We start from the raw sequence: 18,957 nt of genomic DNA, 5'->3' as shown, positions 1-18,957 counted from the left end.
CACATCGAACAAGACACTTGAGAAAATACTCACCGATGATGATCCATGTATATACTCGGTCTGGACAAAGCGAAGTCGTTTTAGAGTTTTTTCTTTCCCCTTTCTAGGTTCATTGCTCATTTTTTCATGACGCACTGTTTCTCTATTAGGTATGTGTGGCTGTGGGGAAAAAATGAGAGTTGATGATGAGAGGCCGCAGGACTATGTAGAAGGAAGGCTAGAAGGAATGGTTTACATGCACTCCTGGTGATGGCCATGCAAGTGAAACGCTAGTGGATACGGAGGTAGACGTGCGTGTACGAGGTATATCCCGAGTACTGCTCTATGAACGTCGTATGGGGGAATCAATGAAAGGTAACTCGTCCCGTTTTACTTTTGTAATTCCAGAATGCTGTGGCATGAATGAATGAGTGAATGATGCATTGGACAAATGTACATTTGTTTTCCCTCGAATGTATATACCTACACCTACACCTACACCTACCTACCTGGTACCTAGTGCTTAATCCCACCGCCTTATTTTTTGTGCGCATCGGGCCTGATTACCACCTCCTTGGCCTCGCTGGCGCATTATATCCCAGTATCCCAAGGGAACTCAAGAGACCAAAATCGAAACACAGTCCACCTCCCAACGCCTGCAAAATGCCCATTTTCCATGTCGTCTTTATCTGTCATCCATCTATGTCTGCTGGCTAATACGCGCCGTATGCTTTCTGGGGTCGTAATGCCGTCCGGGGCATCCTCGACGGCCCGATGTCAATCCTGCTCAATTCAAGCGCCAGCGAACTCTCTCCATCATATGACGGGCCACCGCCGTACCCGCCACTCTCCGGCAGTGACCCTCCCATGGGCGGATTTGCGGGCAAAGGAGAATATTCTAGTTGATATTGAGGTCCCGGTGGTGGTCCGTATCCACCATGGGGGCTGTAACTGCTCGCAGACGGAGCCTGGTATTCCGGTGCTGGAGATCGCTGAAGTGAACCGCTTCCAGGAGAAGAGTGAATCGTATACCGCTGGTTCGAGGGACTAGCCCGCTCACTTGAGGCGCCATTTTGAGCAACAGGGCCTGCCTGAGGGTTCGGGTATGGTTGAGTCGGGAGAGGTCGGTTTGGCATCTGTTTCCGCAGCCTGTTTCGGCCACTGGGAGTTTCGACTTGAGGGGAAGCGGGAGCCGTGGATGGAGGGGTCGATGTCTGATACGATGAAGACATCGGAGCGTTTGGAGAGCCTTGATAAGGCGACGCCGCAATCGAGTGTGGCCGAGCTGAGGCGGGCGATGATCCTGTACGATTGTGCGCCCGGACTTCCTCTCTTGTGCGAATCCTGATGACATGCTCTGGTTTTCGCTGTTTTCTTTCAGGTTCGGGCGCCCATGTATCAGAAGGGAGATGGTCCGAGGGATCAATCACTCGGCCATCATTCCCGATAATTGGGCCTTGATCCCTAAGTTTGTCGGCGGCTTTCTGTCGAGCCATCTCTACCGAATCTTCTGGGGCATTGAATGCAACGTCGACTGATGTTGAACCAGTGGCGGGATTCAACACATCGTACGATCCAGGCCCAAATGGAACACTGGATATCTGGTTGCGATCATCGCTGTTTGGGAACGTTGGGGTAATGGACTTCCGGGGGATGCTGTGGTTAGAATTAGGGGTGATTGGCCGGGGGCGAACGACCACCGGAGCGGATCTTCGGACGTGTCTATCATCCTGCAATTCAAAGTTGTCGAATGTTTGTGCCCGCCGCAGAGGTTCGTTACCTACTGATCGCCGGAAATGCTCTTGGAAATTTTCCCCTTCGCGTTGTTTGTCGAAATTGGGATCGCGACTCTGTTCAGGAGCTGGCATGCCACTTTCGCTAGAGATTGGTTGAAGTTGATTTATATCACCGTTGTAGGATTTTCGCTTGTCAGATGGGAACAAGGGATATCGATCGAGGTCCATTGCCGGCGGCGGACTTGGCTCATAGGATTGCGGCGAGGGAATATGATGTTGTATTTCTTGCGAAGGGCCCGCTTGGAATGGATCATAGTCACGCTCGAGCCTCTGGAGAGGGCTTCTGCCTTCGAGGCTTTTCATCTTGACAGGTGTGTGGGGTGAAGGTTCTCCATACGAGTCTCCGTAACTCAACGACGATGCCGGCACCCTCGTCATCGTACCTCGGTGAGCAGGAGGTGGCGGTGGTGATCCATCTTCATCGAACCGTGGATCGGAGTACATCGGAGCGACTCCAGGCATATCATTTGGATTGATGGATTGGCGGAGTGGACTGTCCCGGTAAGTGGCATATTTGGTGGGAGACGCGCTGCCCCTGCCGTTCCACTGCTGGCTCTGCATTCCTGGTGGCGTACCCTGGGGCGTCATTCGGGGCGGAGAGGAATGATACGGGGCTTGATCCAGCATATCGTATGGCGAGTGTGGTGCCGACGAGGAATGATGGTCTGGTGGTGGGGGTGGCCCTGGCACAGCCTGTGATAATTGGGTTTGCGACAAAAGTCCTGGTTGCTGGTAGGAGTCCACCGCATAGGGGTCTTGCTCCCCGTACCCCGCCATAGGATCGTTGTGACTGTTGTAGTACTTATCAGAGGATTGACTCTGCTGGTAAGGTGAGCCGGAGCCCTGAAGCAGTTCGTCAGGGTCAGGGCCGAATCGAGGGTTGAGAGAATATCCAACATCGTCTGGAGTCTCGGGAACAAATCGTTGTTTTGGTGGACGCGGCGGAGGGTTGCTATTCGTATACCCATGGCCCGGAAATGCATCTGGTGACTCTTCCCGAGACCATCGCTCGACACTTCCAGCGGTGGAAACACCTGAATGCCCACCAGGACCAAGTGGAAGAGGTCTCCTCTTGATCTCACGGGGACCGAGTTGGCGAGAGCCAGAAGGTATGCTTGAAGCGTCACTGGCTATGGTATGAGATTTATCTCTTTGTTTCTGCTTCTCTCCTAGAGATTCCGGCTTTGGTCTTGTATCATAATATGTCAGCTCAATCCGGATGTCACCTGCATATTTCCCCTTGAAGTTCAATTGACGCCACTGGTCACTTTGTCCACCGCCGGGGATGATGACCTGTGTGAGATCTATCCAAGCTTCGCCAATGAGATCGGTCTTTTTGTCGTCGTTGAAGACAGAACATTTCAATTTGTAATAGTCAGGGGAGTCATGGACAGTAAATCGGAGTTCTTGGTCCCTGGTATCCGTCAGCGAGATGCCCGTGCGTTTTTCAGAATCTCCTCACCATCTGGGTGTTTGTCCCCCTCTTTTATCAGTTTCCGTCTTTTTGGCTTCTTTCCCGAGCCTCATAGCACAGTAAGGGTCTTGTTTGCCCATGGTCTTTCGATTCGGCAGGTTTTTTGCCCTGTCCACCACGGCGACGAGGGTGCCAATCTCGGGGCCATCGAGGGTCATGTCTGCAAATATTCCGGCAGCATGAGCGGCGTTGAGGGCTCTCGTTTTGGAGGCCATGTTGGTAAAGGTAGAGGAGACTAACTACCGTCCTGCGGTGTTGACACTGGGTTCTTGAGGTTGTTGTGAAGGCTGCGGCATTCGAGGCAGAAATAGTGGTTCTGGTTCTTCAAGGCCACATGGTGTCAGTTGCCGGGTAGAGAAAGACGTTAGAGATTGCGAGGGAGCTATCGAATGCTTCCCAAAGGAGATTTGCCGAGTGACAGTTTCTGAACGAAGGACAGGATTGAGTTTGTGTGGACAAAGGGAGCATTGAGACTCGAACGTATGTAAACCAGGCGCCAGCCACAGAATTTACGCGTGCAATTATGCAGAAGGCTGGGAAGTTTCCGAGGCGGCAGATGTGAGGGCATTAGGCGACAGATTGCTTCCTAATGATGATCAAGACACTCAATGTCCTATCTACATGAAGAATAGAGAGATTGAGTTCCCCTTCCAGATGCTACACCCTGATCAATTGATGGTTGATGGTATGCTGTCAATTCTGTCGTACCACAGCAAGCTGCATCAGCAGCCAATCAGATGGATTTTCAATTGTTTTGGAGGTGACGTCGATCTTGGAGTCGCCAAGCCCTGGATCCAATGTGCGCCATTCCATTTACGGTTAGTTAACCTGTCATTTTGCTGATCTGTTTGGGCCGTCTGGATCAATGGAGATGATATTTCACGGCTCCTGCTCATAGTTCGACTCTTTCGGTCGTCTCAATCTTCTCGGGATAGCTGAAGCCATGTTGCCGTCGGACCTCATCCATCACCTCCATGATCAACACACTTTCATCCAAGCTTTCATACCTACCCTCTTTACGTCCCTCCACAATGGCTCTCCCGGCTTCATCGGCCTCCCAAAACATTCCGTGGCCCTCGCCCTCTGCATTCATCGCATCTCCAAAACCGTTGAACCACCCACTTCCTTTACCTGGACCAGGTTGCGTCCATTCCTTGTCCTCCGTGGTACCGTCGGTGAGGATCAGCCTGGTCTTCGTTGGCCGGTATGCTGGTGGCCATACTTGTATTTCGCCCTTTGTGCCTTGAATCCGGACCGCAGGGCCAGAGGTGCCCTTTCCATCAATGTCACTTGATGTGCGCATACCCGTGGTTGCCACCGCGTGCATGTCGCCACCTTGTTCGGGGTCGCGAGGGAACGTAAGTATTATGGTGGTCGTCTCGTCAACGCCTGTTGGTGGATACTTAACCATACTAGAAACAACCTTTGGTGGTTGGCGGTTCGCGGGTGCTTGCGTGGTGTACAAAGTCTGAAAGACCCACGTGAGGCTGTAGATTCCCAGGTCTAGAAGAGCGCCACCCGCCAAATCTGGATTGACCATCCTGTGTTTGCCGTCGGCCCAGACCTTCTCCGGCTCGGAAGCGCGAGAATTGTCGGCAAATACTCTGACTACGTGACCCAATCTCCCAGAGCTGATTGCCTCACGTACGTAGACAGAGAGGGGGAAATAGCGTGTCCACACTGCCTCCATCAGGAACAGGTTCTTCTCTCTTGCCGTCTGGACGAGCTTCTTCGCTTGGGAGGCGTTGACAGTGAAGGCTTTCTCGCATAAGACGTTCTTGCCAGCCTCAAGGCATAGTAATGCGTTCTGGTAGTGGTGGGAATGAGGCGTAGCTATATACACAATGTCGATGTCCGGATTCTGCACCAGCTCCGCGTACGATCCATACGCTTTGGCGGTCGACGGAGCCTTGACCTCGTTCAAGAATTCCTGTGCGCGGGATGCGCTGGAGCTACTAGCCGCAGCAACCACAGTATGTCTGACATCGTGCACGCCACGAGTTGCGGGATCAACCAGAAGGTCTTTCGTGAATGTAATGGCAATACCTCCGGTAGCTGAGCCATTGTTAGCCAGTTGCACTTCGGCGCGGAACACGGCATCACTTGCCCAAAATGCCCCATCGGATCGTCTGAGGAGCCATGTTTCCAGTTCGAAAGTTTCTCTTGTCGCCAACTGGTAGAGGAATGACAGAAGTTGAAGGATTTTATCGCAAGAAAACCCTTGACCTCAGATGCCCCGCATATGAGATAATGTAAGAGAATCACGGCAACTTCCGGGGAAACTTTAGACCGACAGTGACCGTTCCGGGGCTCTTCAGGTTCTGTGGCGCAATATAGCCGAGATTCCACAATGTCCACTTTGGGTGGTTTTTGCAAGTACAACGAAAGGCTGAAATATGTCCACTTAGCCGAATTGCTGCGCAGCCATTAGCTCCAACATTCCCCTGGTTATCCCAGCTTGCTCTGCTCGATCGGTCTCTTCGTGGACACGGTCCCGCAGCTTTTTGAGGTGCTTTGCGAGAGCCTCGGATTCGGAGAGGTGCTTTGAGTATAGGTCCATGATGTTCATCGCAACTTCCACGCACAGGGAAACAAATGCCGTGCTGGAAATGTTCCTCCATATCCAGTGCAAGATGGGCTGGAGATCTGATTCCGTGCGGTCTTCGAGAGCAGCACGCAGTGCAGATCGATAGCGGAGAGTGTTCAATAAGGTGACAATTGTGAGCCTGTCAGCACCTTGCAGAGCAATGTCTAGCGCCTCCCGGTATCTGCCTTTGTGCAGTTCCTTTTCCCACAGAGTCAGCTTCTTCTGTTTCGGTCGCACATTTCCTTCGACGATGATGTCAGCATCTTCGCCCGCATAGTCGCGCCCTCTGAGCCGCTTTTCGAGTCCCCTTGGGCGTTTTTTGGCCTGCTTCTTGTCGTACTCTTCGATCGTCCCAGCAATCAGTGCTTCCATTTGTTTTTGTCTTTCCCGCTCTTTTACTTTTTGCTCCCCAGAGAGTCTTGTTCTGATGCTGAGCTGACCAGTGGACATCCCCACCACAACGTGCGTGTCTTCTCGAGAGTTTCCAGCCGTAACGACCGATGTTGAAAGGATGCCGGCGGGGTACTTGGAACCAGCAACGACGTTCCACCCCGTCGTTTCAAAGACTTTCAGATGTCCGTCTAGGCCTCCACTAACTACTCTTGATCCATTGGATGCCAGGCACAACGATGTGACTGTTTTTTGGTGGTTTTTGATCATCTGCAACGGTCGTCCTGCCACGATATCCAGCACTGCAATCTGGTTCTCGGCTGATGCCAGGATGGTGGTCCCAGATGGCATGCATAAGACATCTTCCACCGCGGCGACATGTTTGAATGTCATAACCGCCGCATTTGGCGTGCGAGGATCCCAGAGCCTGATCGTCTGATCATAACTGCCCGACACAAACAAATGGCTTGACTGTCCTGGTAGAAAGCCGCCCGTCCGCACGTAGTCCTGGTGGCCGCGAAAGGTCTCGACGCTACTCTCGCTTGGAAGATCCCACAGTCGGACCGTTCTGTCATCTCCGCAGCTCATCAACGCCGTGGTCTCCTTAGGACTCCATCGAACCGTGCGCACTGGTTGTTTCTGTTCTTTCCAGGTCTTCAAAATAGCTCTTGAATTGACATCAAACACCTGGATCGCACCAGTCTCATCGCCTGCCGCAAGGACTCGTCCATCGTATCGGGCTTCACCGCTGTAGGCAATATCGTCGAACCGTGTAATCGTCTTCAGAAGTTTTCGGGACTTGACAGAGTAAAGTTGCACCCGCGCACCAGTCGTGACAACAAAGAAATCGGAAGGAGTTTGGCCAACACTAACGGGCTGTGGCTGCGAAATATGTGTAATTGCATGCTTTGTCGGCGAGGAAATGTTCAGAGGAGATTTGAATGATCGCCAGTACGTCTGCTCCGGCGTCAGAGAAGAAGGCCGAGCAGGCAACTTGACCTGAGCAATTGGCTGGACATCGGCAGCCATTATGCTCGTTAGTGTCCAAGAAAGCTGGTTGTTCTGGACTGGCAGACTGGGTCGGTGTCGGGTCAAAATCTCATGGTTTTGATCAGCGCAGGTGAATTTTTTCTCCAACGAGATGTAGGCAAATCTAATCTTATCTTGGAGTGAAAGTTTCTTGCTCCACCCGCCTCGAGATCCGCTTCATTCAACAAACCTCGCCCACATGTTCTTTGTTCTATGTTGTATTGTTCCTACATCACTTAAGATGACCCTATGTGGACTACGCATTTTACATCCTCGTGGAATCTTCTGGTCTTCACTTTATAGATCCTGCTCACCCACGGGAAGCCATGAAGAGGACCTTAGGATGTTGTCACCATCGATCACGTCGGTGTATCGGTACGACGATACTTGGGAAGACCGTGCAGCCAAGCGTTCTACAAACTTTAGGTCTCAATGACTTAATCTACTGAAGAGTTTCAGAGTCTTCATGGGTATTTGTATTGGGCCATGGTTGGAATACGAAGAGCAAGCAAACAAAAAAAGAAGAGTTGGCGGGAAGTACAGGATCAAGACTCGGGTATCTGTGTAGGACAAGACGTCGAGGACAAACAAATGAAGATGGCGAGATGCTCATTATACAACCTGAACTGTCCGTACCAACACAAACATCTCGTTCTCTGCATTGCATATCTACCTTCATCCTCTAACAATCCATTCTTTGACCACTCGACAGTGCGACTCCCATCACTCCTTCCAGCAACTCGTTCTCTGTGCAGCTGTGCCTCAAGAAGCTATCCTGTCGCCTTCCATAACTTGGATACCAAGCTGATAAGCAGGTACAACTGTCTATCACAATGCTGCTCCAGTGAGTCTCTTGAGCACCGCACCTTCCCTGGGCTTCACCAGCTGCACTTGCTCTTTCGCATCAGCTTGCGTGGCATCTCTTTTCCTGCGCGTCTTTTTCCTTCTTCCCCCATAATCCACACCGTCTCTCGTTCTGTTCCTCTTCGTCCAGCATTTTATCATCCCAATCGCTTTATTGTTTCACGCTGTTAACCATCCTCTGAGCCGGATCGCTCTACAGCAGTATCTTCATCTTGCACCTTTTCCTTGTCACCACCATGGCACTATCCAAGGTCACTCGAGTCCCTGTTCTCCGCAACGCCGACTACAAGGCCAATGGTACCAAGTCTCTTGTCTGGCTCTACAACAAGTACAACATTACCCCAACCAGACCAGGTCCGTATCATCGTGATGAAAAGAATCGCCTCATGAAACGTCAGGACGATGGCTCTTCGACTGAAGTGTACGCCACCCTGTCTCTCCACCCTCTCCATTTGTCTAACCTAGTGGTAAAGCACTGCACAAGATCAGCAGAATGACGTCTACTATACTTGTCCAGTCACCATTGGCACTCCTGGCCAGAAACTTCAGGTGGTATGTTAGGAATCAAATCATACTCGGGAGTTTTATACTGACAAATACGAAGACCTTCGACTCTGGTTCGGCTGATTTTTGGGTACGTCTCATTCCCACATTTGTTGACACAATTGAACTAACCCTACCAAGGTCTGGTCCAGTCATCTCCCTGAAAGCACCAAGAAGAGTGGGACTGCATCCGGTGCTGCCATCTATGATCCCAACAAATCCTCCACCCAGAAGCCCATGGCCGGAAGCACCTGGCAGATCCGATATGGAGATGGCTCCTCGGCATCAGGAACAGTGGTTACAGATGTCGTCAAGGTCGGAGATATCACGATCGAAGGTCAAGCAGTCGAGATTGCCAGCCATATCTCCAGTTCTCTCACTACTCAGACTGCCTCGCAGGGCATTTTAGGCCTGGCCTTTGGCAATATCAATACAGTCACTCCCGTCCCGGTCAAAACTCCGCTTGACAACATGATTGCGCAAGAGGACATTCCCAATGACCAGGAGATTTTCACCTGCTACATGGGCTCTTACAAAGATGCCAAAGACCCCGACCATGGCAAATCGTTTTTCACATTCGGGGACATCGACAGTGAGGTGGTCCATGCGACTGGGGGTGAGATCTCTTACACGCCGGTCAACGACAGTAACGGATTCTGGGAGTTCGCTTCAGAATACGTCGTCATCAACGGGAAGAAAACCCCGTTACCAGGAAACACTGCCATTGCTGACACAGGCACAACCCTGATGATCATTGATGACGATCTTGTCGAAGAGATCTATTCTTCCATCCCAGGAGCGGCATATGACCAATCCCAGCAAGGCTGGCTGATTCCGTCTGATACCCCTCTTGAGCAGATCCCTGATGTCGCTTTCGCCGTTGGAGGGGTAGATATTGTTATCCAGAAGGAACACATTGCATTCGCCCCGCTCAAAAACACAGGAATGGTATTTGGCGGCATCCAAGGTCGAGGAAGATTGCCCTACAATATCTACGGTGATACCTTCTTGAAATGTGTATATGCGGTAAGTAGTCTGGGTCTGGATGTGACTTATGAGCTCTGATCACTAACACAATGCAGGTCTTCGATGCTGGGAAGAAGCAATTTGGCGTAGTCCAGAGGGTTGATCCTACTCAGAAGATTGCCTTTTAGATTTGCCGTTCAGGATGGTAAAGACTTTCGAGCACAATTGAACGGATGATGGTGGTGGTGAACGGCAATAAGCGACATACCTAGACACTATCAATATTCCTCGTGTCCTAAGGAGGGGGTTAGACAGAATCACTCGTAACGATAAACTATCCATCCTAGTTATTCACATTGCTCTGCTTCGACTCCCACTTTGGGCCTAAGATTATCAGAAGCTTACGTGTAGATCCATCCAGACTCGTTTCTTTCAGTTCATCAGGTCGATAGAGGCGGGCAAGGAAAGTGGACAACTCTGATAGGGAAACAATAGCCCTGGGTGTGCCTTCCTACAAATTTCTACTCGAGATGAAATGAGGTGCTTCCGGACGTTGTGGATTTAATCTTCGTTCAATACACCTATGTTGATGAACTTCACAATGAGAAAACTCGCAGTATCATTAGGACAAACCTTTCTCTTGTTGACCCTGTTCGGTCTCCTGATCTTGCAGGAACTACACAATCAACCTCTGATCGACAAGCTGCATGACAGTCTCCGTTTTGCCACAAATGGACTCAATCGAACGGCCACTGCATTCAGCACCTTGACTGAGCCAGTTCAGCCTCTGGCCTCGCCTTTGAGCTCGATACCTCCATCTACCGAAGCAAACTTGACCCAAGCCGAAGCTCAACATCTTGAGGAGGTTGATCACCTCACCCCTACATCCCTCCCTGCTCTCGTCAAGGTGCAGGAGCCTCAGGTCATGCAGATCGATTGCAAAGACAGAGTGGCGAATGGCGATTCATTCAATAAGGCTAGAAGCTATGTCGACTCAATCATGAATCGTGGTAATGAGGACGTGCCCCAGCTACAGTGCCCTTCGGTGAACGCCAGCAGATACCTCAGTCTCCATAATGCAGTCTCCTCTGATTCCAAACCGAGGTTTTACTTTGCAATGAATCTTCATCAGTCAGCTCATATCCTTCCACAACTTCTTGGGGCTATTGTAGAGATCGTTCGGCTTCTCGGTCCCCACGCCTGCGTCATCTCTGTGGTAGAAGGTAGATCAACCGATGGAACGTTTGAAATCTTGAAGAGCTTGGCAAAAGAGATGGAACATCTAGGAGTGTCCTACTTCCTGTCTTGCAACGAGCTGCAGCCTGGTGGAGAGGGCATGGAACGTATTTCCACCCTGGCCGAACTGCGTAACAGAGCTCTCTGGCCTCTGACCCAGCGTTCACAGTCGTATGACCCATCAACCACGATTGTCTTTCTGAATGACATTGCACCATGTGCCGAGGACATCTTGGAACTAGTTTATCAGCGAACGCTCCTGAAAGCAGACATGACCTGTGGCATGGATTGGTACAATTTGGATGACGGCGGCACCTTCTACGACTCGTGGATTGGAAGACAGATGAACGGCGAGACCTTCTTTGAGGTGCCTCAGAGTACGTCTTGGGATTTTTCCAAGAATCTGTTCTGGAACCACGAGACAAGCAAATCACGGTATCTGCAGGGGCAGCCCGTACAAGTCTTCTCCTGCTGGAACGGCGCTGTGGCTCTCACTGCCAGACCTTTCCTGGAGGGAAAGATCCGGTTCAGGACTGAGATAGAGAAGGAGTGTCACCTCGGAGAACCCGTTCACCTGGCCAAGGATCTATGGAGGCTTGGCCATGGCAAGATTGCGGTGATCCCGAGTGTCAATGTTGGCTATTCGGTTGATGACTCGAGGAAGGCCAAAGAGGCACATGGATGGGTGACCACTATAGCCGATGGGGCATCCATTGAGTTGAGAAAGATTGATTGGCAACAAAAGCCACCAGGTCAGATCAAATGCTTGGGGGCTTGGGACCGTCCCTCGTGGGAGCCTTTCGACATTATGAATGAGTGAATGCGGAGGGCTGCAAGTTTTACGGAATGAATGGTGTTGAAGGCAAGAATTATGTAGAAGATGACAAGGTATGAGGAATCGTGGGAATAAACTTTCAAAGGGCCAATAGCCAAAAAGGGGGCGTGCACAAGTAGAATCACAGAACAAAAACTATTACCTGTTGCGGTCTCGAACCCATGCACTTTGAGTGTTCTGATACCAAAAAATTTAATAAAATGCCGACGCATCAGGTCGAATTTGTATGGTCCAAAGATTGAGAAATGGAGTATATTGGGCGTAGCCACGGCCATCTCTGGTAAAAGGCAAGAAATGGATTCTGCTATAGCTCGTCCCACTCCAACTGAAATTTTTCGAGGGAGAAATATATATCCTGACATTTTTGAAGTGGACATCATCACGTGGGTGAGCTCCAAGATGGTCCCTTGCGCCTCGTTTCCTTCCCCCGCATCCCAATGCCCTAGCTCCGCAGCGCAAGCTCCGTCATCCCAAGCTCTCTCTCTGGTCTGGTGGTCGGTCGTGGGGCAAGGAAGATTGCAGAACGCAGGTAAATCGTTCTCCCCCGGAACATTTCGCCGTTTCTCTTAGATGAAGTTACCATTCTTTAAGATCAAAGGTTTGATATTTGATATTTGATATTCTTCCCCAGACGTGTGTTTCTGGAAGTGTCTCGCCTGTCAGGATTTTTCATTGAGGCACGCACAGCGGCAGCAGCGGAGAGAACAAGATTAAGATGGCCGCATGTATCTTTTGCAAGATCATCAAAGGTGAGAAAGCCTCCTCGAATGCATTGACGGGTGTGTTTTTTTTTCTTTAGAGGATCGGAGAACGCTAATAACCCTGGTGGGGTTTTGTAGGAGAGATTCCTTCATTCAAGCTCTTCGAGTCGGAAAAGGTCCTTGCGTTTCTGGATATTCAGCCGCTGAGTCGAGGACATGCGGTACGCAAACGCCCATGTCCCCTCCCCCATCCCCCTCCGTCCCCGGCCACAGCACATCTGAACACATGGAAATGGATATATGGACATACACACACACACACACACACACACATACACACACAATTCTAACGCGCAATATCACCGCATTTCACAAAACCGAAAATAACTAACTCAACGACCCCAAATAGCTCGTGATCCCCAAGCACCACGGCGTCAAGCTGACCGACATCCCCGACGACTCGCTGGTGGACATTCTCCAGGTCCTCAAGAAGATCGCCGTGGCGACGGGCGCCGAGAACTACAACATCCTACAGAACAACGGGCGGCTGGCGCATCAGGAGGTCGACCACGTGCACTTCCACCTCATCCCGAAGCCGAACACCGCAGAGGGGCTGGGGATCGGGTGGCCGGCGCAGAAGATGGAGATGGACGAGTTGAAGAAGTTGTATGAGACGTTGAAGGCGAAGATGTAGGTCAGGTGAGGTGTCTGGAAGAAGAGAATAGAAGAGCGGGAGAGAAGAGAAGAGAGAAGAGAGCACAGAGAGAGGATGTGGGTGGGTGTGTGTGTATGTGTGTATATATAAGAGAGAGAGAGAGAGAGAGGGATCTTGAAAGATCTTGAGAGGGTGCCGTGGCACAGAGAAAGAAACAACAAAGACCTGGTCCACTCCAAACGAGCACCTTGGACCTCCAACAGCACCTCATGTGGCAATATGACCGCTGTACAGAGTACAAAAGAAAACACTCACTCATCCCTCCAAAGCCCCCTCCCAACAATTTCCCAACTCCATTTTCCGATTTCTGACGATTTGAATTGTTTTGGTCTGGGGTCGACCTTCGGGGGATTAATCGACATTTACATGACTGAGTGAACAACTAGGGTAATCCAGAAAAAGAGAGAGAGTCTCAAGACTAAGTATTTGGGCCCCCCTCTCAAAGAAACAGAACCCGTTGGAAATTGCTCCATTTGCTTATTTATTTTCGTTTGTTGGTTCGTTCACTGTTATCAGGGAGGGGGACCAGGTAAGTATCCGTCTCGATCTCGCGAACAACTGGAAACCGCCAACTGGTGCTCCCGGAAATCTATCCAAAGGCAAAGGCAAAGGCAAAGGCAAAGGCAAAGGCAAAGGCAAGGCGGAAGAACAAACACGCCAAAGACAACGTTCAATGAGAAGAACGAGGAACGGGGAACGGGGAACGGGGAACGGGGAATGAAGTTCTTTCTTGGAGAGGAAGAAGCCAGAGAAGCTTGTCAGGCATCACCAGCCAGCCATGAGCAATATATTAACCATGTTCAAATCTCAGAAGAAGGGAAGAAAAGTCTCGAGGCTTGGATCATCATCATTGTCATCGTCATTAACATCATCATTATCGCGTGAGTCTGAAATGTTCAAAGAGGGTAGGAGCGATGTACTGTTGTGCTGTTGTACTATACATATCACTTCACTTATATGCATACACGCACGCATGCATTGTTTCCTCTACCACCGTCTTTTTTTTTCAATCCTCAATCATCCAGTTTAAGAAAGAAATTGTCCAAGTCTTCACTTTTGGAAAAAACTGTTCGGTTCCTTGTTATGCCCAGCCACTGCCCCAGGGGTACAGTCCTGATGCTGTATTTGCTTCCAGCTTTTTGGTTGTTTTCTGCATCACGAATTCCCATCGCACCCTGGGTCTCTCGGGACTCTTTTTGTTCCGGACGAGGGTATTCGGAGGAAGACCATTGGAGGGCGAACTTGTAAAGAAGCATTGGCCCGGAAAAATGGCGGAGAGGGGGTTCGTCCCGTTGGTCATGTCAGGTCGTGTCTTATCATTATAAAATGCTTGGCTGCAGAGCAAGCCGCAGACAAGGCAAAGGGAAGAGAGAAAAACGGCTTTATCAAAGCCGTTGCGATGGCTAAGGGGAGGCAACAGCGACATGCTCCTCCCCCGCTCTATTCATGTCATTTGGTCTGCCGCGGTGGTCTTAGTCTTGTGATCCTCGCTCCCTGGCTGTCCCTGTCCGTCCATCTGGGGACGGCTGGTTTCGGCGTCATTGATGTCGACGTCGAGGAAGTCCCGGTTGCCGTTGCGGACACGGTACCGGTGGTGGTCGTTGTTGTCCGACTGGCCCCATCCTTTGGTTGTTGTTTTGACGGGGTTGCCGGACCCGGTGGTGGTGGCGGTGGAGGTAGTCGAGTCGACTGCGACTCTGTGGATTGGCTACTGGTGTTGGTGTTGGAGCTGTTGTTGATGCTGCTCACAAAGTCGGACTTTGCAAGTTGTTCTTGCAGGTTGTTGATGAAGAGAAAGGTCGAGTCTTGAGGCGAGAGGTCTCGGTGAGAGCTGGCGCCGGCCGACATGGTCATTCTTGAGCTGGATTGAGGTAAGGATTGGGATTGGGATCGAGTTGATAGAGGTCTCTTCTTGCCACTCAGTCTGCCGTTCGGGTTCGAGATCGAAAGGAGGTTGCGACTGAGGACCCTCGAAGCATTGGTTTCTCCCAGATGGAAATGGGACATGCAATGTCTGTCCTTTCCTCTCTCCCTCTCCCCCTTTCCCAGAAGGGGAAGTACTATGTGGTCAAAAGACCCGAGGCTCCTTTTCCTATGTCACAGAAAGCGATGATCCGATCTGGATGTGAGAGCGAGCAAGTTTGAGCGAGTAAGTAAAGTGAGTTGAGTTGATATTATCTTGCCCGAACGTGTGCGTGTTTCTCTCCCTCTTCCTCCCTTTCTTCACTCACACGCCCACAACCACAGCCACTGCTTCGAGCTTCTCCTCTCCTCTCTTATCGCCTTCCACCCAACACCGCGCGGGCGCGCACACCCCCGGAAGTATTCGACGGGGTGGACAAGAATCTCTTAGAAACAAGGGCAAACAAGAAAAAGCAAGACGAGATTGTCGGGTAACGAGAGCTAACTCCGAAGTGCCTGCCATTCGAACGTTTCCACGCTTATGAATCCCCGACCAGGGCGGAGAGAATTAATAGGCCTTCGGGGAGGAAGGGGAGGAGGAAACGGAGGAAGGGAAATAAACAGAACAATGTACAGGCTTGGGCATAAATTTACCCATGATAACGAAAAGGGAAGGGAGAGGAAAGAAAGGAAAAAGGAAGGAAAAGAACTAGGAAATCGGAAATGATTATCGTTTGATGTTCATAAACAAGACGCGTTTCCACTTTTTTTTTCTACTTTGGACTCGGTATGTATGTATACGGAGTATGTATTGCGTGTACGGGGGATATACACATATTTTATGCCATGTACAGCACTCGGTTTTCTCACCCAGTTATCAGTCGTCCACCTGCAAGAGACGAAACAAAAACCCGATTACATACTCAGACCGGGCTTGAATCCGAACAACACCATCAGAGCTCCTCCCTCCTTCTCCTCCTTCTTCCTCTTCCTCCTTCACCACTACCCAGGGACAAGCGCGTGCCTGCCGGCCGGCCCCTCCTGAGAACGGTCTGTACCCGCTGGCGCTGGCGCTGGGTTAACTGCGGCCGAAGGTCAAGGAGGAGGAGGGGAGCGTGAGTGTATTCGAGGAACACAGCCCCCTCCACTTCCCTCCCCTCCCTCACCCCGAGTGCTTGGTAAGTAAAGTAGTGAGTGAGACTACGGGAGTAGCTAATACATGATACATACCCCGTACTTTTGGCACCTTGGGTTGCAGAATGGCTACTGACCGACACTACCACTACCACTACCAGTACTACGTCTCTTACTACTCGTTCCTCGTCACGTTTGGCAAGCAAGCAAGTCCACCCACACCGAGCGCGCGCAAAACGATCAGCGCTGCGCATATGCAGAGCTCTGGCTGCGACCCCAGGCGTCCATCAATACAGTTAGTAGTTAGACTCATTGGGCATTTCCGCTTCCCTTTCCTTTTCACCCTTTCCACCCCTTCCCGCTCGCTTGCTCACACACCGCCCACGGGTTGAACAGCCGGCGGGTTGGGAGCGTGAGAAGGTGGGAGCATTATTCCGGGGTAAGGCAATGGGTTGGGTACAGGAGAGGGAGGGGGGGTCCAACAAAACTACCTCTCTGGGAAACGAGACAGAAGTCCATCCACCAACATGGATGCTGGAGAAAAAGAGAAGCAGAAAAAGGATTCCTAGCTAGCCAGCAGCACCTCTTCCCCCTCCCCCTCCCCCGTCCGACCAGCCAGAGACGAATGTAATAATGCAACAGGGTCTTTGTGCGCAAGGGAATTGGTATTAGGTAGGTTCGCGTGCGGGAAACCAAAATAATACTCGGTACCAAAAAAAAAATAAATAGAAACGAGATATTTTGATCAAACGGCCACCGACGTAACTGTGCATGAAAGCAAAATCCCTGAAGAACAGGGGGTCTGCTTGCACTCGGGACTTATTGTTCCACCAGAAATTCAAGGGACCCCCTTTGCACCTCCAGGGGGCCCGTCGTATCAACAACAACGGACCTCCAGGAGGGTTCCTCGCGTCGAATGGCACCAGTGGTGGTCCCCGCTGTGCTGGTTGGTGGCTGGTTGGGATCACCAAACTGGATGCTTGCTTATGCGAGTCAGCGTCGTGTGTGGAGCGTCAGGAAGATTTGGTGGCTTCTAGCACCGGCTCCATTGGCCTGGACTAGGAAGTTCTAGACCGCTCCATTTCATGGATGTCGGCACCTCAAAGTTTTTAGGCGGATTTGGCGAAGATGCAATCATGTCATAAGTCGTAAAACAAGTGCTGCCCAAAAGAAAGTCGAAGCCCTGTTTTGGGAGATAGATACGCGTCCTCAATACACAGACTGACTTCTCGTTGAGATGGAAGAGACGTATAGACAACCCCGGAACAAATCTAAGGGGTTTCGCAATGCTCGACGTGTGCTTGTCGTGGATTCATCAACCTGTCGCATAGAGGACAGACAGGGGTATAGTGCGTGAGTCGGACATACTCGGTACTCGTACAGTATTTGGCAAACGGACGCCGTTCTGCCACGGGTGCTTCGGTCTGTGCAAGCTCGTGCAGATCGTTCCATCGTCGAATCATTTCGAGCCGGCGAGCCTTGCCAGCTTCCTTGTTCAATGGAAGTACTTCAACTCGTTACGACTGACCACTTTCGGCCGCCCGTTTCTGATGGTCAAGATCACGACATGCCCCTTCCATCCACAATCTGCGGCATATCAGTCCAACCACTGGGATCGACAGGTGGCCTAGGGGGGGAAATAATCCAGTGTATCCGTAAGAAATCGACTTACCTCCGCCCGCGCCGTGTCTGGTCCGACCAGGGCTTGGAAAATATACAAGACCTGTTCTGTGTTCCGTAAAAAAACCCTGAACACGACATTGACCCATTTGTACGAGGTATTCCGTCCATGGAGCAATACCTGCTATGATATGGGTCCATGACGCAACACGCCAACTTCTTTCCGTCGAGAAGACGGCGGACTTGAGGCATGGTGGGTGCCTTCGTATTCAGAGAGCCGGGCCTTATCTCAGATTGGTGTCCATCTGCATAAGTCCAGAAGCAAAGCAGTGGCGGTGACAGCACAAGAGACCAATCCAAAGTGCGGGTGGCCTTTGATAATACGGGAACAGAGACGAGAGGTCAATAAGTAGGAACAGGAGTAGACGAGACCCGTGACACCAAATGCAGAAAGATGGTCCGCGCTTCGCTTTTTGCACGACGGCGCAGACCTGCTGTGAAGTCCCGTCCAATAATCAACGAGGTGATCGACTTGACCCGGAAGGAAGCTCGGATGCTAGTCTTGACGTATCAGTAGTCAGTCTGTTCAAATCACTGTCAAAGGAGAAAAAAAGGGTGCTGTTCTGGCCCCAGGAACGTGTGATCTGGTCAACCGCCATCCGTCAATCCGGAGTGGATGTGTGGATGTGTGGATATTTGGTGGATGGTCCTCTCATTTGGTATAAGTGCGTCTTGGTGTTGTTTGTGGCCTTCCGCTTCTGAAGGATTGTGTCGTCGAAATCTGCTTGGTTTCGATTCTTTTTCTTCCACAGACTCAATTGTAACTGTTCCTCGATTCCAGTGACTCGTTTTGGCCGTCCTCACCGTCTTCAATCTTGGCCGATGTGTAGCTCTGCATGCTTCCTGCAGGCCGGAGACACTATCCATCCCAAACTTCTCGTCCAATGCACAGTCGACAAGATCAAGCACAATGACAAACAATCACAGTCGAGCTGTGTAACAACCCATCAGTACACCTACCAGAGATTAAATCATTAATAGTATATGTCTTCTCATACCAGTGCTATGTATCCTTGCACATGCTCGGAGCTGACCAATGTCCATCTAGACTCTGGCCGTATCGTATATCCTGCTGCCGCTTGGGTCCCCTTGATGGTGGTCCAAGGATCGAAATATCAGATATGGG

The 18,957-nt window shown here is 50.9% G+C and overlaps 6 protein-coding genes across 6 annotated transcripts; 3 read left to right on the top strand and 3 right to left on the bottom strand.

Moving 5' to 3' along the window:
• Window positions 1–692: 692 nt before the first annotated feature.
• AYO21_01314 (hypothetical protein) lies at window positions 693–3,464 on the bottom strand (the record flags this gene model as incomplete). Its single annotated transcript, XM_022651297.1, has 2 exons — window positions 693–3,189; window positions 3,238–3,464. 2 exons carry the CDS (start codon window positions 3,462–3,464, stop codon window positions 693–695), a joined length of 2,724 nt encoding a protein of 907 aa, XP_022516270.1.
• A 677-nt stretch (window positions 3,465–4,141) lies between these two features.
• AYO21_01313 (hypothetical protein) lies at window positions 4,142–7,255 on the bottom strand (the record flags this gene model as incomplete). Its single annotated transcript, XM_022651296.1, has 2 exons — window positions 4,142–5,378; window positions 5,688–7,255. The coding sequence occupies 2 exons, from the start codon at window positions 7,253–7,255 to the stop codon at window positions 4,142–4,144; spliced, it is 2,805 nt and encodes a 934-aa protein (XP_022516269.1).
• Window positions 7,256–8,355: 1,100 nt separating this feature from the next.
• On the top strand, window positions 8,356–9,816 carry AYO21_01312 (hypothetical protein; the record flags this gene model as incomplete). Its single annotated transcript, XM_022651295.1, has 5 exons — window positions 8,356–8,540; window positions 8,593–8,671; window positions 8,724–8,753; window positions 8,804–9,688; window positions 9,745–9,816. 5 exons carry the CDS (start codon window positions 8,356–8,358, stop codon window positions 9,814–9,816), a joined length of 1,251 nt encoding a protein of 416 aa, XP_022516268.1.
• Window positions 9,817–10,229: 413 nt separating this feature from the next.
• On the top strand, window positions 10,230–11,684 carry AYO21_01311 (hypothetical protein; the record flags this gene model as incomplete). Its single annotated transcript, XM_022651294.1, has 1 exon — window positions 10,230–11,684. The coding sequence occupies one exon, from the start codon at window positions 10,230–10,232 to the stop codon at window positions 11,682–11,684; it is 1,455 nt and encodes a 484-aa protein (XP_022516267.1).
• A 730-nt stretch (window positions 11,685–12,414) lies between these two features.
• Window positions 12,415–13,094, top strand: AYO21_01310 (hypothetical protein; the record flags this gene model as incomplete). The annotated part of the gene is made up of 3 exons (XM_022651293.1): window positions 12,415–12,448; window positions 12,539–12,621; window positions 12,810–13,094. The coding sequence occupies 3 exons, from the start codon at window positions 12,415–12,417 to the stop codon at window positions 13,092–13,094; spliced, it is 402 nt and encodes a 133-aa protein (XP_022516266.1).
• A 1,470-nt stretch (window positions 13,095–14,564) lies between these two features.
• Window positions 14,565–14,963, bottom strand: AYO21_01309 (hypothetical protein; the record flags this gene model as incomplete). The annotated part of the gene is made up of 1 exon (XM_022651292.1): window positions 14,565–14,963. One exon carries the CDS (start codon window positions 14,961–14,963, stop codon window positions 14,565–14,567), a length of 399 nt encoding a protein of 132 aa, XP_022516265.1.
• Window positions 14,964–18,957: the final 3,994 nt, after the last annotated feature.

This window comes from Fonsecaea monophora (assembly GCF_001642475.1).
Source record: "Fonsecaea monophora strain CBS 269.37 chromosome Unknown Scaff5, whole genome shotgun sequence".
NCBI classification, from domain to species: Eukaryota; Fungi; Ascomycota; class Eurotiomycetes; order Chaetothyriales; family Herpotrichiellaceae; genus Fonsecaea; species Fonsecaea monophora.
Note: the sequence above shows the minus strand (reverse complement) of the source record. Positions and strands in the feature narration are given on the sequence as shown.